Genomic DNA, 20,849 nt, shown 5'->3' with positions numbered 1-20,849 from the left:
AATACAAGCGTCATTTGTCATATCACCTTGGTGATTTAGGATTTATAAAAACAAACAAACAAAAAATGTGAAGGAGATTAGTGTGGATCATGCTGGCACACTGTATTTGGCTTTGTTCTGTGACTTTTGGCTGATTTATCGTGGCACCAGTCTCACTGTATCATGTTTAAATGGACCATTATGAACAGTTGCCTGCTTTGCACATGTGCATGTACTCAATCAAGCAAGCACACAGCGCAGCTTAGAGTACCTGAGGTTTTTTTCTCTTCTAATAACACCGGCCACGATCTTTTTCAATTCAACATCAGCCTGTCTACAAATTGTCGTAATACCGTTTAAATTCTTAGGAAAAAAGTTTGAATAATGAGTCTATTCAGAATTCGTTCCTAGTGGAATTTTCCATGCAGTAATATCGACGACTGCGATTTCTCATTTTCCCAATGAAAAAAGGGGGGAAAAAGAGCGTAGGGAAGCTGGTGAGGGGAGCCAGTGAAAACACAGCAGTCGATTTATTTTAAACGATGGGTAATGAACAGATGTCATAGTCATTTATCTGCCCAACTTTCAGCACGGTTTCACTCTTCACTTCAACAATGTCATGTTTACAATTTAAGCGGCATATTTAAGTTGGGTTTCTGCGGAAGGAGCCAAGTTTGGATGCGTTTAGCTTGAGTCGGTGCAGGGCGGATTTTGCCCAGTTCACCAGCCAGATGTAATGATGTTGCTAACTCATTGATGAATGAAATAGTTTAGTAATAATAATAATATTTTAAAAATATACTCTTTATATATATATATATTTAATGTTTATATTAAATGTTTATTTATTTAATATTATAAAATCGCAAAACTCCAGTGTGTATAAATATACATTTTGGACAAAATACCTAGTTTTTTAGGTATTTTAAATACCAGTTTTTTTTTTTTTTTTTCATTTTATTATTCTCATTAACAATAAATAATAATTGCATTTAGTTTGATGTGTATCATATTTCTTTTTCTGAGCTGCCTTTTTTTTCTGAGCTGATCATTTATTGTTACGCAGGATATTTTATAGGTTTTTTCCAACCCATAATGTAAAAAATATATTTTGAGAAAATATTCACAAGTGCAGTCTGCTTACGTTTACATTTACTCATTTAGCAGGCAAAGTTGTAAATTCAGTTGCTCAATTGCTCAGACAGGTGATACAGAGCAAACCAGCTGAGACTTTAAATTGGTCCACTTTGTATCTGTAATATGCATGTGTAGAATTACAGTCAAGCACACATTACGCTTCGCAGTGGGTGTTTATTTAATCATTGCTTGAACATACAGCTCAGGGGCTGCTCAGGGGAAAGGGTCTGTCTGCGCTGTGACATTCCTTGAGTGTTTTGTCTGGAGCATGACGTTGAATTCCCCACAGTGCGTATGAAGCTCAAGACCTCCCACTCATACTCTCTTCTGACTGTGACTGCCAGCTATATATTCCATATGCATGCCTATAGGCTGGACTTTTATTGCATCTTCTTAAGCCGTTGATCTGCATGTCTGTTTTTTTTAATATGCGTGCAATTAAACTGATTTAGGAGATTTCATTTCGTAAAGTATCAGAACTAAAGTCACACCTGGATATTATTAATCAGAAAAGATCAATTTCGTCTCTGCATGCATGGGTGCTTTACTCTTCCACTCTTCTACAGGTTTCACTTGTTCCCCATCTGCTCGCTGGAGGATTTTCAGCGAATTCTCAGCGCTGTGAAGTAATAAGAACATAAAATGTGATTTGCCTTTGTGTGGTGATAACCGCTGCCTCGTCTTGGAGATTGGGAGGGTTATTGAAAGTCTGTTGTCTGTCTTATTATATCAGACTTCTATTTCTCTGTAATTCTCTGTAACTCACGGATGATTGTTCTTTCCCTTTATCTCATTTTCTTTCTTTGTCACCCCCCCCCCTCACAACCTCCCTGCTCTCACAGGTAACGTTAGCCGGCACCTTTATCGGAATTGGGAGGAAGACGCAAGATTGTCAGGGCAACACCAAGTACTTCCGCTGTAAGTTCTGCAACTTCACCTACATGGGAAGCTCCTCTGTAGACCTCGAGCAGCATTTCCTTGCAACGCACCCCAACAAGATGAAGAGTCCACCTCCATTCAACCCCAACCTCGACGACAAGTCCTCGACTGAGCGGAAGGGGAACTGCGTGCCGCGGATTGGGACGGATGAGCAAGGAAAGTGGGCGGATCGAGTGGCGGTAAGGGCCGAAGATGACTCTGTTGCTGGATACTCTGTCCCGATCCGTGCATCAGACTCTCCTAGCCTCACTGAAGGTGACGCTCCCGCAGCGTATTACTGGTGCAAGTATTGCAGCTTTAGTTGCGAATCCGCCAGCGCCTCTAGGCTTCTAGAGCACTATGAGAAAAGACACGGTCAGGCGGCTGTCAGGGAGGGAAGTCCAGTGGAGAGGGACAGAAACACACGTGACGGAAACTCACATTTACGGAAAAAAGAGAAGACTGGAGCAACAGGCGACCCTGAAACTGTAGTAACCAGTTATAATTGCCAGTTCTGCGACTTCCGTTACTCAATGACACACGGACCGGAGGTCATCGTCGTCGCTCCGCTTTTGCATCACTACCAGCGGGTTCACAGCATTCACAAGTGCACCATTAAACACTGCCCGTTCTGCCCGCGTGGGCTCTGCACCCCCGAGAAGCACCTGGGCGAGATCTCGTACCCCTTCGCTTGCCGAAAGAGCTCCTGTTCACACTGTGCTCTTCTTCTTCTGCAACTGACATCTGGAGGAACGACCCCATCCCCGTCCCCGCCAGCTCCCCGAGGGTCCGTCACACACCTGTGTGACCAGTGCCCTTTCACCTCCACTGATATTGACTTGCTTCTCTTGCACTATGACAGCGCACACACCTCTCACACCTTACTGGAAGTCAAGCCAGAGGAGGAGGGATCGGGGGATGGAGGAGCGGGACCAGGGCGGGATCATCCCGGAGAATACGCCTGCACTAAGTGCCATTTCCTCACTGAAGTGGAGGAGGAGATCTTTCGTCACTACAGGTAACATTGCATAACAGATCCATCTTTTTTTATATGTACAGGTGAAACTCGAAAAATTAGAATATGGTGCAAAAGTTCATTTATTTCAGTGATTCAACTTAAAAGGTGAAACTAATATATTATATAGACTCATTACATGCAAAGTATTTCAAGCCTTTATTTGTTATACTTTTGATGATTATGGCTTATCTTATGAAAACCCCAAATTAAAAATTAGAATATAGTGAAAAGGTTTTCACAGCTGTATGTCATAATCATCAAAGTTATAACAAATAAAGGCTTGAAATATCTCACTTTGCATGTAATGAGTCTATATAATATATTAGTTTCACCTTTTAAGTTGAATTTCTGACATAAATTAACTTTTGCACGATATTCTAATTTTTCGAGTTTCATCTGTATATACACTACCAGTCAAAAGTTTTGGATTGGTAAGATTTTGCTCACCAAAGCTGCATTTATTTGATAAGCCCCCCCCCCCCCAAAAAAAAAAAAAAAACCCAGTAATATTGTGAAATATTATTACAAATTTAAACAGCTGTTTTCAATATGAATATATAGTAAAGTGTAATTTATTCCTGTGATCAAAGCTGAATTTTCTGCATCATTACTCCAGTCTTCAGTGTCACATGATCCTTCAGAAATCACTCTAATATGATGATTTGCTGCTCAAGAAACATTTCTCATTATTGTCAATGTTGAAAACAGTTATTTACATTTTTATTTCAGGATTTTTTAATGAATAGAAAGTTCGAAAGAACAGCATTTATCTGAAATAGAAAGCTTTTGTAACATTAAACACTACCATTCAAAAGTTTGGGGTCAGTAAGAATCTTTATATTATTTTTTGGGGGAAATAAATAAAATAAATCAATACTTTTATTCATCAAGGATGAATTCAATTGATGAAAAGTTACAGTAAAGACATTTATAATGTTACAAAAGATTCTATTTGTGCTATAAACATGGAGTGACCCGAACCACATCGAGTGGTCTTGAGGCTGGGCTCATAGGATTGGGTCTGTAAGTTACCGTCTAGTAACTGCATTTCAATTTCTTTGCGACCACCCATTGATCAGTCAATTTTCAATGGCAAAATCCAGCCACTTCAATAGGAGTCCACACGAACAGGAATTTGGGTAACACTTTATTTTACAGTTTAATTTATGTAGTTACTAACTGCAAATAATGCATAATTACATGCAATTAACCCTAAACCAACTCCAATCCTGAACCTAACCCTATAGTAAGTACATGTAGTTTATTATTACTCAGTACTTTAATGTATAATTACACAGTGTAACTGGAATTGTACATTAAGGCGAAATGTTTTCCCATGCAGACTCCGCAACAGGTTCAAGCTAGTTTCGTTGCATTTACCAACATACAACTTATTTTGAAAGTGACTGCTGTGTGAGTTACACTATTGACAATAGACAACGGACCTTTTTTTTAACACAAAATTTTGCTAATATGACTTAAGCTAGCGGCGTTGAGTTTTGTGCTGGCAAATACCATTAAATATTATCTTCACAAACGTATTGTTTAGCATTGGAATGCATCACATTACCTCAGTTTGTTAAATATATAAATATGATACATTATTAAACGTAATATTGGATCTTTTAAAATACTTATTTCATAATTTGATATGTTTTAATTCATTATTTTCATTTCTGCAATATTATATTGTATATTACTTTTTATATATACATTTATTAAATATTTTTTAATGATATTAAAAATCTTATTGTAGCACAATAGCATTGGACAGTGAAAGCAGCTGTTGATTAAATCCAGCGAGCTTGTGTTACACATTTGTTTCTGTGTTGGAGGTTTTGCTTTCGTACTGATAGGTAACAGGTTTTCTTTTTTTCTTTTTGCACTTTTTTACTTGAAGTCGAGCAACACAGCTGAATAAACTGAAAATGCTAAACGTCAGGAATAACTTATCTTACAGCGGTCCCTCATTGGTTCTGATTTAGCTTGTCTTGAGGCCAGGTGTGCATGTAAATGTGAGTGCACTTCAGTGCTTGTTTTCATGTGTGTGTGTGTGCGTGCATATGTCCATTAAGCGTGTACATGTGGGAATCTATTATAGCTTTCTATATTCTTTCTTTCACCATCTGTGTGGTACGTACGGCGCGGATGAGCGTGGCTCTGCTTTACCTTCACATAAGATCTCAATTACTCTCCATTTTCTGCCAGAGTTTACAGGCATGTCTACATGTGCCGGTTTGAATTTACTGATAAAAATGAGTTTACTGCACCGCTGAAATCCATATGTCCGCTTGAGTTTGGCACAGTAGAAAGAGAACAGAAAGGCACTTTGCTAAATCTAATATAAATGTTGTGTAAATACACCAAACCACCTCAATGCCACATGTGTTTGATATTATAGTATACTGTGCTATATTACGTGCAAGAACTTCTTCTGAGCGATTTCACTACTGATGTTTACACGGGAAAACGAACCCAATAGCAAAACTTTAATGCAAAACGGCCATATACTTTATTTCATTGTATTATGTGGTTAATTCTTTCTTATGAAATTCACTGACAAATTCTTGAAATGTTTAATCTATTTAACATTTAATCATTTAACAGATGCTTTTATCCAAAGTGTCTTACAAATGGGAACAATAGAATCAGTTAAGCAATTTCCTACATATTTTCATAACATTATGACTATTCTAAATGCTAAATTGATGTCATACTAAAATCCATTTAATAAATCTGTTTTTGGTGAACAGTGATTAATTCAGTACTGTGAGGTGAGCAAACTTTTGTCAAATGATCAGATGATTGCAGATTTCTTTATTTCTTCTTAACCAACCTTGCATTTACTTGGTTAGTGAGATACACACAAAAATACAAGTCTTTATATTGCAGATGTATGCATATATTAAATCACAGGAAACAATGAATTGCACGCTCAAGTTGATTATTGGTTCTTGTGCAGGCTGACAAAAAATACAAGGCAATTGTCACGACAATGGCGAGTTTAAAGTGGCTCTAATGTGTGTATTGCATATTTTATAATGTGTTTCATCCACAACTGACATTCCAGAACAGTTCATTGGAATCAAATGTCATAAGTCTCAATATTTTACAATATTTTTTTAATAAGAATCGATTTCCAACCCGTGCATAAGATAAGACAAAGAAGTTCCACATACTGTAGCTGCATGGCAGACACATTTTTCCTACTATTTGAACTTTTTCAGTAATTCCACGAGTTTAAGTGTTGTTAAATGATCAACGGTCTAATCTGACTTGTCCAAGATCCTGGCGAAGGAATCATTTGTCAAGTTGGCGCTCGTGTCAGGAAACTGTGAATTTAAAGGCCTCATACACCCACCTGTCCCCTGTGTGAAGGGTTGTGTGTGCTTAAGCCTTGAGTGACGTCCATCATGATCCAGATGCCCAGGGCTGGTTGTTTCAGGTGGACGTGGAGCCGAGTGTTTTCAGCCTGTGCGTGCGGCCTTTCTGAATAAGGCGCTGTTTGTATTCAGAGCCCACAGCCTGGAACCAGCGAGGAGAGAGCAGAAATCAGACCTGTATGGCCTCCCTGGAGAGCTCCTGCTTCTCAGCTCAGACCGTACCGAGTGTGTGTATGTGTGTGCAAGTGAGAATCTGCATGTCATATTTTGTTTTAAACTACTTTTCCCCATGCAGGCTTACTGGGAGCATGAGAATGTTGTGTACACTTGGCGATAGTTTATAGGCTACTGCATGCATGTTTGCAGGGTTGTGTCTTCCATGTTATTGTATGAACATCTGTGCCATGGTGTCCGGTTTCTTTGCGTGGAAGGATTCGTTGACCTCTCTTGTGTGTGCGTGTGAGGGATTGTGTGGTCTGTCGAATCAATGATACATAATATTTCCAGTGTGCGTATGTGTCTCTCCTGAACACCTCGCTATAGTGTAGATTTATGAGCAGAATCCTTCCCTCTAGTCTCGAATCAGCAACCCACCCACCACGAACGTGAACCTGATATTGATGCCGTAGCCTCCCACACCTCGTGCCCACCCGATCCAGTGCGCACTCAATATATCACGCTGCCCTCCAATTCGGGAAAGGGAGACCTTTTACGTGCAGGAGCTGAGAATATACTGCATTGGATTTTGGACATGCTGGTTTCGGACTTTAGCTCATTGTGGGATTCACTCAGAAAGAGGGGAGTGTGTAATATCTGCACATCTTTGCATTTCAAACACTCATCCTCCATTGGTCGGATCAGCAGAGAGTCCCGCCCCCAAACTCACGCCATTGGCTGAGTCACGGTCGGACAGCTCAGATGACAAAATTACATTCTTCACCTCTGCAAGATTGGACGGCTACTGTAGTGATGCGCTGAAATGAATTTCAAGTTTTAATTTAGCCAAAAACACTGAACCAAAAATACAATTTCAGTAAATGGACTGCATTTATATAGCACTTTCACAGACCCAATGGCCACCAAAGCACTTTACATTTGCCTCACATTCACCCATTCACTCACTCACTCATACACCGACGGCGGTGTATTGATTGAACCACCAACCTTCCGGTTTGTAGACAACCTACATGAACCACTGAGCCACTGCCGCCCCAGTAGTTGAACTTGGTATGCTGTTCAGGGTGTCCTGTTCTCAATTGTAAAGCAGTCGTAGTAAACTAAACTAAATTTACATATTGCTAATTTGGTTTCATTTTTATCTTCTCAGTTCTCGCGCATGCGTCGTGGCTCTCGTGAACTCACTCGAGGCCCACACGGAAGAAGATTAATAGTTGAATAAAGTCGTTATTTTGGGGGTTTTTGCGCACAGAAAGTATTCTCGTCGCTTGATACACTTAAGGTTGAGCCACTGTAGTCACTTGGACTATTTTAACAATGTCTTTACTAACTTTCTGGGCCGGCAGAATGAAATAACATAGAAGCCTATGGAGGAGTGATCCAGCACTTAGATTTAATCAAAAATATCTTAATTTGTGTTGCGAAGATGAACGAAAGTCTTACGGGGTTGAACAACATGAGGGAGAGTAATTACTGACAGTTTTCATTTTTGACTGAACTAACCCTTTAAAACAGTCAAAATGCGTCATTGATGAAGTGCTAATTAAAAGTTATTTTTCGGTTAATGATTTCGACCATCCAAAACTATTTTGGCCGAAACCTAATTTTTTGCCAGAATATTTTCATTTGTCAATTTGTCAATCACTTATCTAACTTTCTTGTTGTTAATTAGGACATTTTCGTACATATTTGACCTCAAATGGCATATAAGAGCTTGTTGATGATTACCTTCGGGTGTACAAATTGGGGGTTTATTGTCATTTATTGCCACACTGCAGCACTGGGAATTTTTTTCTACTTTGAAAAATAAGGGAAGGCAAATACAATATCAAATGTTTTGATTTTCCTTTACCTCAGACATCATTAAACATTGTAACATGAGTAAATCCTGAAATAAATCCACCAGCTTCTAGGAATGTTTTACTATATTATCTAAGATCCAATTTGAGGATGGAAAGAGATTTTGAAATCAAGCATGAATGCATGAATAATTCCCATTGAAATCAATGGCTTTGTAGCATAAAGTAAACACCGGTGTGTAAGAGCCTTTGTTTTGTTTCTACGGAGCGATAATTCTTTGAAGTTTTCAAGTCTTTATCCCGTTTATTGCAGGGTGTTTTATGGATGCCAGTCTCTTATGTCATTGTAAGGCATCTTGTTGCCTAAGGCCCACGACTGAAACCTTTCGGTCTCCTACCGATTCTGTTAATGAGGACTCCTTGCTTCCTTCTGGAGACCGAATGAGTGTCGGACTCGCACTTTCACCCCCTACTGAGATTCTTCTCTGTCTAGTTTTTCTGTCACCCGGTCAGGGGAACGACCCTGCGCTTGTCCCATTCTCCCCTCTCCACTGTAATGTCATGGATATTGAGCCGGTGTGCTGGTGCATAGCTAAAGGCCTTCATGTTCACAAGCGCAAATTACTGCCACTCAGTGCCGTTATCGACATCGGTATTGGTGCTCATTCGTTTTTTCATGTTTTCAAGTATTTCCCCCCTAAATCGATGATGCTGTTTTGATGCTTTGCAAAATGAAAAGGGGAAAAAAAAGCTGGAAAATTGCATCTATAACCTGTGATTGCAATTAAATTGAAAGCATTGAGGAAATTATAGTGTAGGAGGGGAGGTAGCATTAAATCTGGTTCGGTACATAATCTTAATCACTTATGCTTGTACAATTTTGAATGGTTACATGATTCTTGTTGGTTCGGCAGATTAATTCTGCCCCCTTATACAGTGTTTACTGCTCTGCTTCAGTCTGAGAGTGTACAAAAGACAAACTCTCTACATCCCGTTTCTAAATCTTTCTTTTGACCCAGTCGAATGACATGAAACTATCTCTTTTACTGCCTGCTTATTAGAGTTGGGAACTGAGGGAGAAAAAGCCATCTCTACTGGAGGTCTATTCTCCGAAAAGCCAGTCCGACGTTGATGTTGTGTTATGTTTTTATTTATTTATTATTATAACAACTGATGATTCCTCAGATGGTTGGCTTTTTGAACGATCCACTGTGTTGTGCATCTTTAAATATTGAAAGACTTTTCTTCTTGTTTTTTGGTGGCGTTGACAGCTCTTGAATGTCTGCTTGAACATGTGCTCATCTAATATGAGCTTTTTCAGTAATGCTACATGCACCTCATTATCAAGCAGATGCAGCTGGAATTAACTATTTACTTTATTAATGGCCTTGACGTGTTTTCTTAACATCACAGAAAATGTGACAAGCTATCAGCATTTTAATTAAAACTTATTAGAGGAAATAGTCATAATTACTGTAGTAATGCACTGTGCTTGTGATTGACATTAACAGATGTTCAGAGAAGTCAGGTGTATATATATATATATATATATATATATATATATATATATATATAAATATATATATCAGGGTACCGTATATACATACATGCATATAATAACCGTTTTAATATAACTGTTTTAATTAGAACTTAAATGTCTACTCCTTAATATTAATACTAAGCAGAAGCATTTTAGTTTAATCATCAAGCAAAATAAATATTATAACAAATTCACATAGCTGTGTTCTATTTTTAATGCATTTTAAAATGTAATTACAAGTTTAATTTTCAGCATCATTACTCCAGTCTTCAGTGTCACATGATCCTTCAGAAATCACTCTAATATGATGATTTTGGAAGAAGCAAATAACATATTCATATTGTTATCAATGTTGAAAACAGTTGTGCTGCTCAATATTTTTGCGGAAACCTTGATACTTTTTGAGGGATTCTTTAATGATTAGAAAATAAAAGAAAAACAGCATTTATTTGAAATAGATTTTTTTCGAACCAATGTAAAATTCTTTACTGTCACATATTTTGTATTTATAATATAAAATGTTGTACTAAATCTAAAAGATATAAAATGTTGTACTGATCTACTTATGATTTGTCATTAAAGCATTTACTGCACATTTTTTTTAAACATTTTAGCAAATAACTGGAATGTCAGTGTAGGATATAAACATGTATGATTAAGTTCGTGTTAGGATAAAGAATCGTGTCAACTACTCAATTTAAAAACTTCACTGTTTCCAGAACTCATGCCAGAAAACAATCAGTTCTGGGTTACAGGGTTTGACAAACATATTTATGCTCCGTGTCAGGGACCAAAGAATACGATTTGTTTTGGAAGCAGCCCGTGCTTTGTTGGAGAACAGTCGAGTCTTGGGGGGGCGTTGAAGTAGCTAGTTTTGTCTGGTACTGATTAATGATAACTGAATGTATCTATGTGTCTGTCGCTTATGGTAACTGGTCCTCATAAAACAACTTCATGACGTTTATATGGTCTTCAGATGTCCATTTATTTCTACATGTGCAAGTGTTTTTCTTTAAATTACCTTTATCTAAAATATGGAAAAAAGAGACAATATTCATAGGTTGCTTTTTTTTTTACATTTTGGTCTAGCTAAAGAAGTTTTTCAGACTTTGCAAAGTAATACTTGTTTATGTGTACCTAATGCTTAAAAAAAAAGTATTTCTGATGTGTAAACATTGTGTTGTGTGTAATCAAAGGTAAATGCAACGGATTGTGCGCTTTCTCACACTTCACCGGTCGCTGAAATGCACCAGTGTTTGATCTGCCCCTGCCTCCCTGTACCTAGGAGGGACAAATTACAGCAGTGCATGCTGGGAAAGTCAGGCAGCAGCAATGATGAAAAGCACTTTTCCACTCGGTCCCTCGTTTATTGTCTAGATGGGCAGAGATGGCATCTAGCTGTTTTGCTCTCTTTCGTCTTCTCCTGCTCTTTATCCATCCCGGTTAGGCACCGAGTCAGATTGTGAGAGGCTGTTTACCGGGTAACTGATCTCAGATTCTATTTGTTTTTTGTTTTTTTTTGCTTTTCAACTGATTGGACTTTTTCATAATATAAGGAAAATCTTGCACTGAGATTATGTTTGATGGATAGGGCTCCAGTGGGCATTTATGATAACATCATCACAGCTTTTGCTTCGGAAAGATGGATAAACAGCGAGAGAAGAAAGAGCACGAAGATGCCACATTTAATGCATTTAGATGGATTTCTATACACACACACACCGGTAATCTGGATCACCAAGGCTGTTTATTTGATCAAAATTACAGTACAAACAGTAATATTGTGAAATATTATTACAATTTAAAATATCTATATTTTCTATTTTAATGTATGTTACACTGTAATTTATTCCTGTGATCAAAGCTGAATTTTCAGCATCATTACTCCAGTCTTCAGTGTCACATGATCCTTCAGAAATCACTCTAATATGATGATCTGATGCTCAAGAAACCTCTATGATTATTGCCACAGTTGAAACTTTCAGAAAACGTTGTTCTTTGATGAATAGAAAGTTCAAAAGAACAGCATTTGTTTGAAATTGAAATATTTTGTAACATCACTTTTGGTCAATTAAATGTGTACTTGCTCAATAAAAAAATGAATTTCTTAAAAAAATAAAATCTTACTGACCCCAAACTTATAAATAAATAAATAATATTTATCCTAGGTGCACAGAATACAGAGTTTCAACCCTGTCTCTAAAGTCATTTTTAGTTCTGTTGGATTAGATACTAGAGTTACTGTTGTAAATATAAAAATAAAGGGTCTTCATTTATACAACATCATAAATGCCAGCCTTTGAATCTATGATACTTGATGAGCATGTTAGAGATCTTGAAAAAAGGTATTAATAACATGATTTGCCCTGCCTTGAACTATCAACACTAAGGACTTTTTTTGCTTTCGAAACCTCTTATTCAATGTAAACACTTCATTGCGGTACGCTTAGCATGTGAAGCCAAACTTATCAATGAATGGCCATTGTCCAAGCACATCTACTGATGCATATAAAATAAACAAGGGTTTTTTTGGGTGGGGTGTCAGTTTGACAGTAGTCGATTTCCAACAGAAAGTACACACTTATAGAAAATCATTGGTGTTTCTGCAGGGAATGTCACATTCATTTACCTACAGGTTTGCAGTCTGTTCGTTTAGCGAGAGTTTTGAGCAGCTCTTTGTTTCCTTTATTTGGAACAGAACAAAGAGCCATTATGCAGACGAAAATAGCTGACTTAACCGTAATTACACAACATTACAGAGATTCAGACCTAGCTCAGGAGGGCAGAGACGTCAGATTAGGAGAAAGTATACACGTAATCGTGACGTGCATTCGTCTGTTAGATGGCTCTCTAGGGGTAGTAGGCGAAACAACGGTTTCCTGATCTTTTAAGAATGATAAAAATGATCCCTGAGACCATCTCTTGTCCTCTTTGCAGGAGAGTTCACGGCTGCTGTCGTTGTCGGCGCTGTAGTTTCACTGCCACGGACACCTCGGCTCTGCTGGATCACTTTAACTCGGTCCACTGTCAGGACCCCACGGATCCAGCTTCTGCTCCTGCCAACGGATGCTCGGCCCCTTCAACCCTCCGCATCAAAGAGGAGAGCAAAGGTGATCTGAAACTCTATAGCCTGGTGACCCCAGAGCCCAGCCGAGCCGAGACGCTGCCCGTGAAGAGCGAGGCCCAGGACGAGAAGGAGAAGGGCTGGTTTGAAGGAGTCCGGGGCGGAGAGCAACACGTGCAGAGTCTGGTGTGGGTCCCTAAAGAGCGCGCTGGGGAGATCCTTAGGGGAAGCCCTGCCCCGTTCCCTCAATCCACACTGGGTCTTCTGAACGCGGTGACCTCGGGGGTTAAAGACCAGCAGAAGCTTCGAGACTCATCGGGACTGATCTTCAGCCTCAGCGCTGATGCCAAAGCCTTTCTGCCGGGGACGCCGGCGAGCGGAGAGAAAGCCGGACAGCAGTTCCCAACCTCGACTGAGGGCAAAAGCGCCAAGGAAGAGTCTCAGTCACTCCTACGGGTAAGAGATGATGGTCTATGTCCGTCCACTCTGTTTGGACTTCATGCATTTCCTTTCCAGTTATTAACCCTCTGGGGTCTGAGGGGTTTTCCGGGCCCTGGAGGTGTTTTGACATGCCCTGATATTTGTGCTTATTTTTGTTACTTATAACATTTTCATGGCTAAAGTCTGATTACACTGTATTCAGCACAAACTCTGCTGCGATAATATGTGAGCAGCATGCATTTAAAAGTTTGTAGTTTTGAGAAAATGACGTTTATTCGTGGTTTTAAAAAAACAACAAAAAATTAAGTCACTGAAATAAGGCCATAAAACCCATGTGACCGTGCTCAACAATAAGGATTTTTTTTTTTTTTTGCTGGCATAGTCATTATATTTTCACTGCCCACACTAGAAAAAATCTTACGTACATTAATATATTGCTAAAATGTTTTTATAAAATAATATTTTAAATATATATATATATATATATATATATATATATATTTTATATATATATATATATATAACAACAATAATAATTATAAATACAGATATATTTTTATTTTAGATATTTTTTCATATTTTTACATATAATATTTAAAATATAATTATATAAAAATCTAGTAATGTATTATCATCATCATCATAATATTGTCTTATTATTATTATTATTATTTGTGTTTTTAAATGCATATATATATATAATTTTGTTTTATAATTGTTTTTATTTTTAAATTGAATAACTTATTACAAAATACATATACAACATTTTATCTACATGAGCAATACTGCATACTGCAATTATTCGCATCTAACATAAAAGTTTTCATTTACATATATGTGTGTGTATATATATTATTATATTTATATATTATTTTTGTGTGCGCGCGTGTGTCTGTGTGTGTCCCCGCGTGTCTGTGTATATATATATATATTATTCACGCATGCTCACATATACTGTATATAAATACAATAATATATATATATATATATCAAGAAAACACTAATATATATATATATATATATATATATATATATATATATATTATTGTATTTATATACAGTATATGTGAGCATGTGTGAATATATATATATATACTGTATATGTATATATATGTATATATATATGTACAAGAAATTGCTACAAATAATTTAATAAGAGTATATGTACACGATCAACAAATCTGAGATGTATTGCCTGTAAAGCATTGACCCGTTCTGAAGCTGTGACCTGACCTGAGAACATCTGCCAGTGTTTCTGTCGGGATGGAGGAGCAGTGTCCATGACAGTAAAGTCTTATCAATTGCTTTGTGCCTATCATACTGAGCAGCCTGCTTGTTGCCAAGCTTAAGTTGTTTTCGTATGTGTGATCATCCTTGCTTGTGTTTTAATGAAGTCCGTATGTGCAGAGACCCTCTGCAGCTTAAAAACCTGGACACACTAATTGATGCAGTTATGCAGAGCCATCGAGGTCCTCTTCTCTGAGAGACAAACAAAACTAAAACAACTGGAGCATATACGGGTAGTGGACTATACACTCAAATCTGATGGAAAGATATAATAGGGAGTACAAGGGCATTGCAACAAATAACAAGACACTGGATTCACAGGTGACAAATAAAAAAAAAAGCCAATTTCAGATCGCACTGCACACCTCAATGATGGAAATAATGACCGATAGGCCTTGTGAGGAAGCAGGGCTTTACCAAGTCTGGTCTGGAGGCTTATTTCAGTTAAAAACTCACATGAGAGATCATGTTTGTTGTCACATTTACAGCATTTACTTGCAGCACTGCATTGATATCACTCTACAATTCTGGTTAGATTCTGACTCTATTTAAACTTAGAATATAATTTTACCCTTTAACATGCTCTATTTTAATTAAAATCGACTTTTTAGATGGACTATCTATTCATTTTAGACTTTTTGAATATACATTTTAAAATCACCCATTGATTTACATGAAATTTTCAGCATTCAGTGAAATCATCGCAGTGTTTGCATACTTGAATTGTGAATCATCCTTACATATTTACCATTTATGACAAACGCTGAGGATCTTGTCATTGTTAAAGCGGATTGCATATGATTCAATATATTTACGTATTCTTTTGCAGCCTTGCAAGCATTAATGTTGCTTTCATAAAATGCAAATCTGGTTGAAAATTCCTGTAGATTATCTTCTGCATCAATACCAGAAGATGAATACATATCATTAAATGTGTGTTGGTTACAGTGAGCTGTACGTAATGGCTGTATGTCTTATATCTGTAACAATGTATTTGCGTTTCTGCCGCCCGTCTTCCACGGTCTCTGTCAATCGGATAACACGGTGAATCTGACGCAGTGGTTTCAGCCGCACAGAAAAGCATGTGTTGCGAGTCTATAAAATCAGGACGTATGGTGTCACTGTGATACGAGTAGCGATCAGGGCTTCTTTTCCACGCAGTTGTTAAAGGTGAGCAGACAAAAGACAGGCGGAGACTGCTTAAAGATGCACAGCTAGTGAAAGCAAGAGTTCTACAAAGGCTTTTTTATGTAATGTATTCACTGTCTGACATTTCCAGCAGAATTGGGCTGCGGTTAAATGTTAAATGCAAACCCAAGGTCGTGCGATGGTGTGTGTATTCAACAGCTCTGTATGTTTATGTGTGCGTTAAAGCTCCCCGTTCTTCTTTGATCTTCACGTCGACTGACAGCGAGAGGAAGGAGTGGCTCTCCCGCAACTTTCTGACATAATTTCCGCTTGTTTGCCTGTGTTTTAACGCTGAGCTCTGAGTAACAAGAGGCCCCTGCTGGGAATCGTTCCTTCCTGTGCATCTCCAATCCAAAAGGCATCACTGTCTGATGTAACTGGCCCACAAAAAGAAAAGCAAGGGGAACGGGAATGGGTTTTCCTCCCTGGATGGTTCTGGAAAGGGTTGGCAGGAGAGAAGGCCAGGCGTGGTCCACTCGGTGGTTAAGTCATTAGGCTAGGCGTGTCGAGAGTGTGTGAAAGCTTCGGGGTGGAGGTGGAGGCCTCGCTCTAGCCCTCAGGAAATGTTGAATCAGAACATTTTTTGGGACTGCTAGGGCTTAATGGGACTCAGAAGGGATCTGAAGTCCGTCACAATATTTTTTGAGTTACCATGACTTGGCGTGTGAGTCATCTATCGTATTATGAAAGCCGGCTCAGCCAGGGAGGGGAACGTGAAGAACCCCGTCTGGAGCCAAAGCTCACACAGACCTGATTCAGGTCTCGGAGACGAGAGTGATAACTGAGACGGAGACTATGTAATGAGGGGTTTGGCTTGGGAGGTGCTTTCAGAAACTGGAGAGCTAATGGTTTCTTTCCTGCTCTTCTTGGTTTTTGTTGCATATTTGATCATAAATGCCTATTTAGTGAAGTAAACATTGATCTACTGTCTTATTGCGCGAACAAAAATCTGAGAAAAGAACAAAAAGAGATGTTGATATCTGAACTCAAGCACATAATATAGTGAAACATTAGTGATTCATCATTTTTTAATTCTTCCCACCTCCACATATTAGATAATGTGTTCACATTATATGCCACCTTTGGCCAACTTTTATTAGCCGTTTGCATTAATTGAGAAAAGAAAGACCTACAATTTCTACAATCTTCTTCCAGCCTCCCACTTAGTGACTACATTACCACAACTTCGTAGAGTGGGATAAAGTTAAATTGAACTTTTTTTTCCTTCACAGTTTTGAGTTTATTTTATGAGACTTTTGACAAAATGAGCATTTAAAAAATATATACTTTTTATTCTATTTTTTTAAAGGTCAAATGTGACTCTCCAGTAGAGTTGATCTACGTTGGGCAAACCTTCAATTTCAGATTATTTTACACTCAAGTATGAACATAATTTTCCCTTAACGATGAATCATTGAGCAATAATGTAGAGGGTCTGGATGCCAGCTTTTCTTTTGGAGAAGAACTTACTATAATATATCATTTTTGTTCATTTTGAGCCATAGAAACCATTGTATATTAATTTCTGTGTGTGTGTATATATATATATATATATATATATATATATATATATATATATATATATATATATATATTAATACTATATCTAATTTATATTCGTTTTTATTAATATTTTTATATTAGCTTTTGAACAATATTATATTTTTAGTTTTCATGTTAATTTTAGTTACATTTTTTGGTAGTTTTGTTGTGTGTGTTTGTCTATTTAGAATTAATTTATTTTTATTTCAGTTTTTCATTAGTTTATGTATTTCCAGTTAATAATTTTAATGCTTCAACTTATTTCAGTTAATTGCCAAGGTAACATTTCTAGATTTCATTTAGCTTAAGTTTTTCAACTAATATTTATATATTTTTTATTTCTGCTTTATTTCAATTAACGGATTAGGTTTAGTTTTAGTTAACAATATTAACCCGGATCTATATTCCTCTCCATATTTACACCTATGCATTCATGTTAGGACAGTTGATTGTATTTTAAACAGTTTTTTTCTGACGTCCAGCATTGTTATAAAACATTTAGGGCTGCCCTGATTTCTCTAGCCGACCTATAGTCATTCATTTGAGCCATTAATCGACTAATTGCTCGTTTATATGAATTAAAATAGTTCAATATATACTGCGGGGAATACTAAACCATAATGAACCTTTAATATATAGGCATAATATAGCCTATTCCGCGCACACATGGCTTGCTGCAAAGACATTTTGATTATTTATTAAAACACTAGTGTTAGTGAAGTTGACAATACTGACTCATATTCCGTAATCAGAGAGAATGTGTGTTCTATTTGAATTGGTTCATTTAAAAGTAGACAATTCAAGCTTTCTTTAGATATATTTCTCATGTCTGTGAGGTACGCTGAGTTTCGGTTCATTGATGTGACGCGTTCCAGTTCACGGAGACCGAGACGGCAGAAAGTGCATTCTGTTTGTTTTCTTTATTTTACAAAGGCACACTCTTGTTGTTGTTGTGAGTTAACTAGGATAAAAGTACTTTACAGTTTATAATGATGTATTACTCTTATCTGTATTATAAGTTTCCACTGTTATTAGTGATCGCGCCGGCGAACTCCATGTTGCGCAGTAAGCGCTCTAATACTTTAGCTTCCACACAAACACTTGGATTAGATATGTGCCTAATAATAATAGCAGACATTTATCTAGGTTAACGTTAGAGCGAGCGGCCTTACATGTTTCAAATGATAAGCCAGATTTGAGGTTGATGGATGATAGGCGAACATTTGGATTTCCTACCCGACATGTAGTTCTGAAGTGTCCGGTTTGCCTTTGACAGTCAGTGACTCTGATTTCCAGCTTCCTCACACCCATAGAGAGCCGTTCTCCCCGTGTTCCCCAACGTTACCGGCGTCTCCTCATGCCAGAGCTCATTACTCCTGGTCCAGTCTTCTCCTGCATGCTACCCAGAATCCAACTCGCCCAGCGATCAGCAATTAACCCCTCCGGTGAATTGTGGCTGTGCCCTGCCACACAATCATTGTTTAGGGTTGTGTTCAAAAGGGACACTGTTTTTTGCAGTTGACCTCCTGCCAGTTGCGGGTCACGTTAATTGCCCCAGATTGATATTCCCGCTGTGCTCGGTGCTGGAGTTGGTCAACCCCTGGAGCAAACGGATATGTTTTTTCATCTGTGAAGACTAATCATGCGGTTATCCTTTTATGTTGCCTCTTAGTGCACTTCAGTATCTCTAAAGATAGTCCTATTGTTATTACCTAATTAAGCCTCCAGCCACAAACCCTACAGAACATACTTTACTCCCAGTGGGCTCTTTTACTACTTACACTTTCCTAACTTAACCCTCTGTCTTTGTAGCACTGAAAAAGCTAGTTTTCCGTGAGGATCTCTAGAATGGGTTTTGATGTGATTTGCGTTGAGCTAACTTTTCCTACCCTTTGTTTGATTTGATTATTTTGAGTCTTTTTAAATAAAAAATAAAAACACACCAGCCAGAAGTCAGCAGATGTTGTGAGGATTACTGCACTATTGGTTCCAGATAAAATTGTACAAATAATCACTTTTTCCAAACAGGCTTCCCAAACATTTCCTCCAGGTGCCATTGGCCAGACAAACAAGTAGTTTTACATTGATTGAATCTAGGGATCAACTGGTAGATGCTAGAAACATAAAACAAACATTTTATTTTATTTTATTTTATTTTTATTTTATTTTTATTTTTTATTTTATTAAGACTCCTAAAAGTATTATATTATATTATATTATATTATATTATATTATATTATATTATATTATATTATATTATATTATATTATATTATATTATATTATATTATATTATATTAATGTATTATATAATATATTTTCTATGAATAATTGTATTATTTTTTACATTAAAATTAGTGTTTAAACTCTTTGACAAGGTCAGTGACAATCTGTTTGCATCAAATGAGAGAGAGAGAGAGAGAGAGAGAGAGAGAGAGAGAGAGAGAGAGAGAGAGAGAGAGAGAGAGAGAGAGAGAGAGAGAGAGAGAGAGAGAGAGAGAGAGAGAGAGAGAGAGAGAGAGAGAGAGAGAGAGAGAGAGAGAGAGAGAGAGAGAGAGAGAGAGAGAGAGAGAGAGCGTACAGGCATGTGAAGCCAAACTTCTGGCTCTCAGCTCTGTTTTTTTTCTCCGTTTCCTTTTGTTTCTCTTCATGTGTGGTCACCTTCCCTGGAACTTTTTCCATCCCAGATTTCTATTTAGATGTAAGTGTGGCCACGTTTGATCCCAATCTGACACCAAGCCTGGCTGTGGATTCCAGCGTCCAGCACCGCCTGGCCCACATCAAAGAGACAGGAGCCCCTTTTTGTTCCTTAACGAATACAATCTGCCATTTAATTTGTGCGCCGTGTCGGATTAACCGGGCCTCCGAGGAAGGTGACATTCGCTGTTTTCTCCCTTCCTTTTTCACATGCTTCTTCGCCCACCTCCTTGGGTTGTAGTTCAGCAAGCATTTAGTTGACGTTAAATATGCCGTGCGGATAGACAGCGGGAGAGGGAACGCGGTGGAGAGCGGGATGAAAGGAGAAGGAGTCTGGGTAGATGCTGATTAGCTTCACTTTGCAGCCTAATGAAGAGACGGCTTACCTATTAGTCTGCCGAATCCGAGTGTCAGGTGCCAGCTTCAGGATTTAGGAGACGAAACTGCTACAGAGACCGTTGCGATGCAACAGCGAGCTCGTATGCGGGAGCGATGGACCAGGAGGAGGAGCCAGAGTCCTCTAAACAAACACAACACAACAGGCATGTTTGGCAGCTTGTAAAAGCGTGATAAGCTTGTGGATTGCAGACGGTGATGTGCGGGCGGAGGTGCACAGTGACACGAGATCCGCAAAAGCTGCTGTTTTACCCAAGGGCCAGGCGTCCTCCTCTCTAACCAGG

General features: G+C 38.0%; 1 protein-coding gene across 1 annotated transcript in view; it reads left to right on the top strand.

The window, feature by feature from the left end:
- trps1 (trichorhinophalangeal syndrome I) overlaps positions 1–20,345 on the top strand; it is a gene marked incomplete at its 3' end in the record, with an annotated part of 55,377 nt that extends 35,032 nt beyond the window's left edge. The window contains exons 4-7 of the mRNA XM_056241359.1: positions 1,959–3,052; positions 12,889–13,471; positions 18,750–18,918; positions 20,160–20,345. Coding sequence (XP_056097334.1) covers positions 1,959–3,052; positions 12,889–13,471; positions 18,750–18,918; positions 20,160–20,345 — 2,032 coding nt within the window. The remainder of the gene's footprint in view (positions 1–1,958; positions 3,053–12,888; positions 13,472–18,749; positions 18,919–20,159) is intronic.
- Between the last annotated feature and the right edge of the window lie 504 nt (positions 20,346–20,849).

The sequence above is a fragment of the Rhinichthys klamathensis genome, unplaced genomic scaffold (genome assembly GCF_029890125.1).
Source record: "Rhinichthys klamathensis goyatoka isolate OS25496 unplaced genomic scaffold, OSU_Roscu_1.1 h1tg000637l_1, whole genome shotgun sequence".
Classification (NCBI taxonomy): domain Eukaryota; kingdom Metazoa; phylum Chordata; class Actinopteri; order Cypriniformes; family Leuciscidae; genus Rhinichthys; species Rhinichthys klamathensis.
This window is presented reverse-complemented; position numbering and strand designations above follow the sequence as displayed.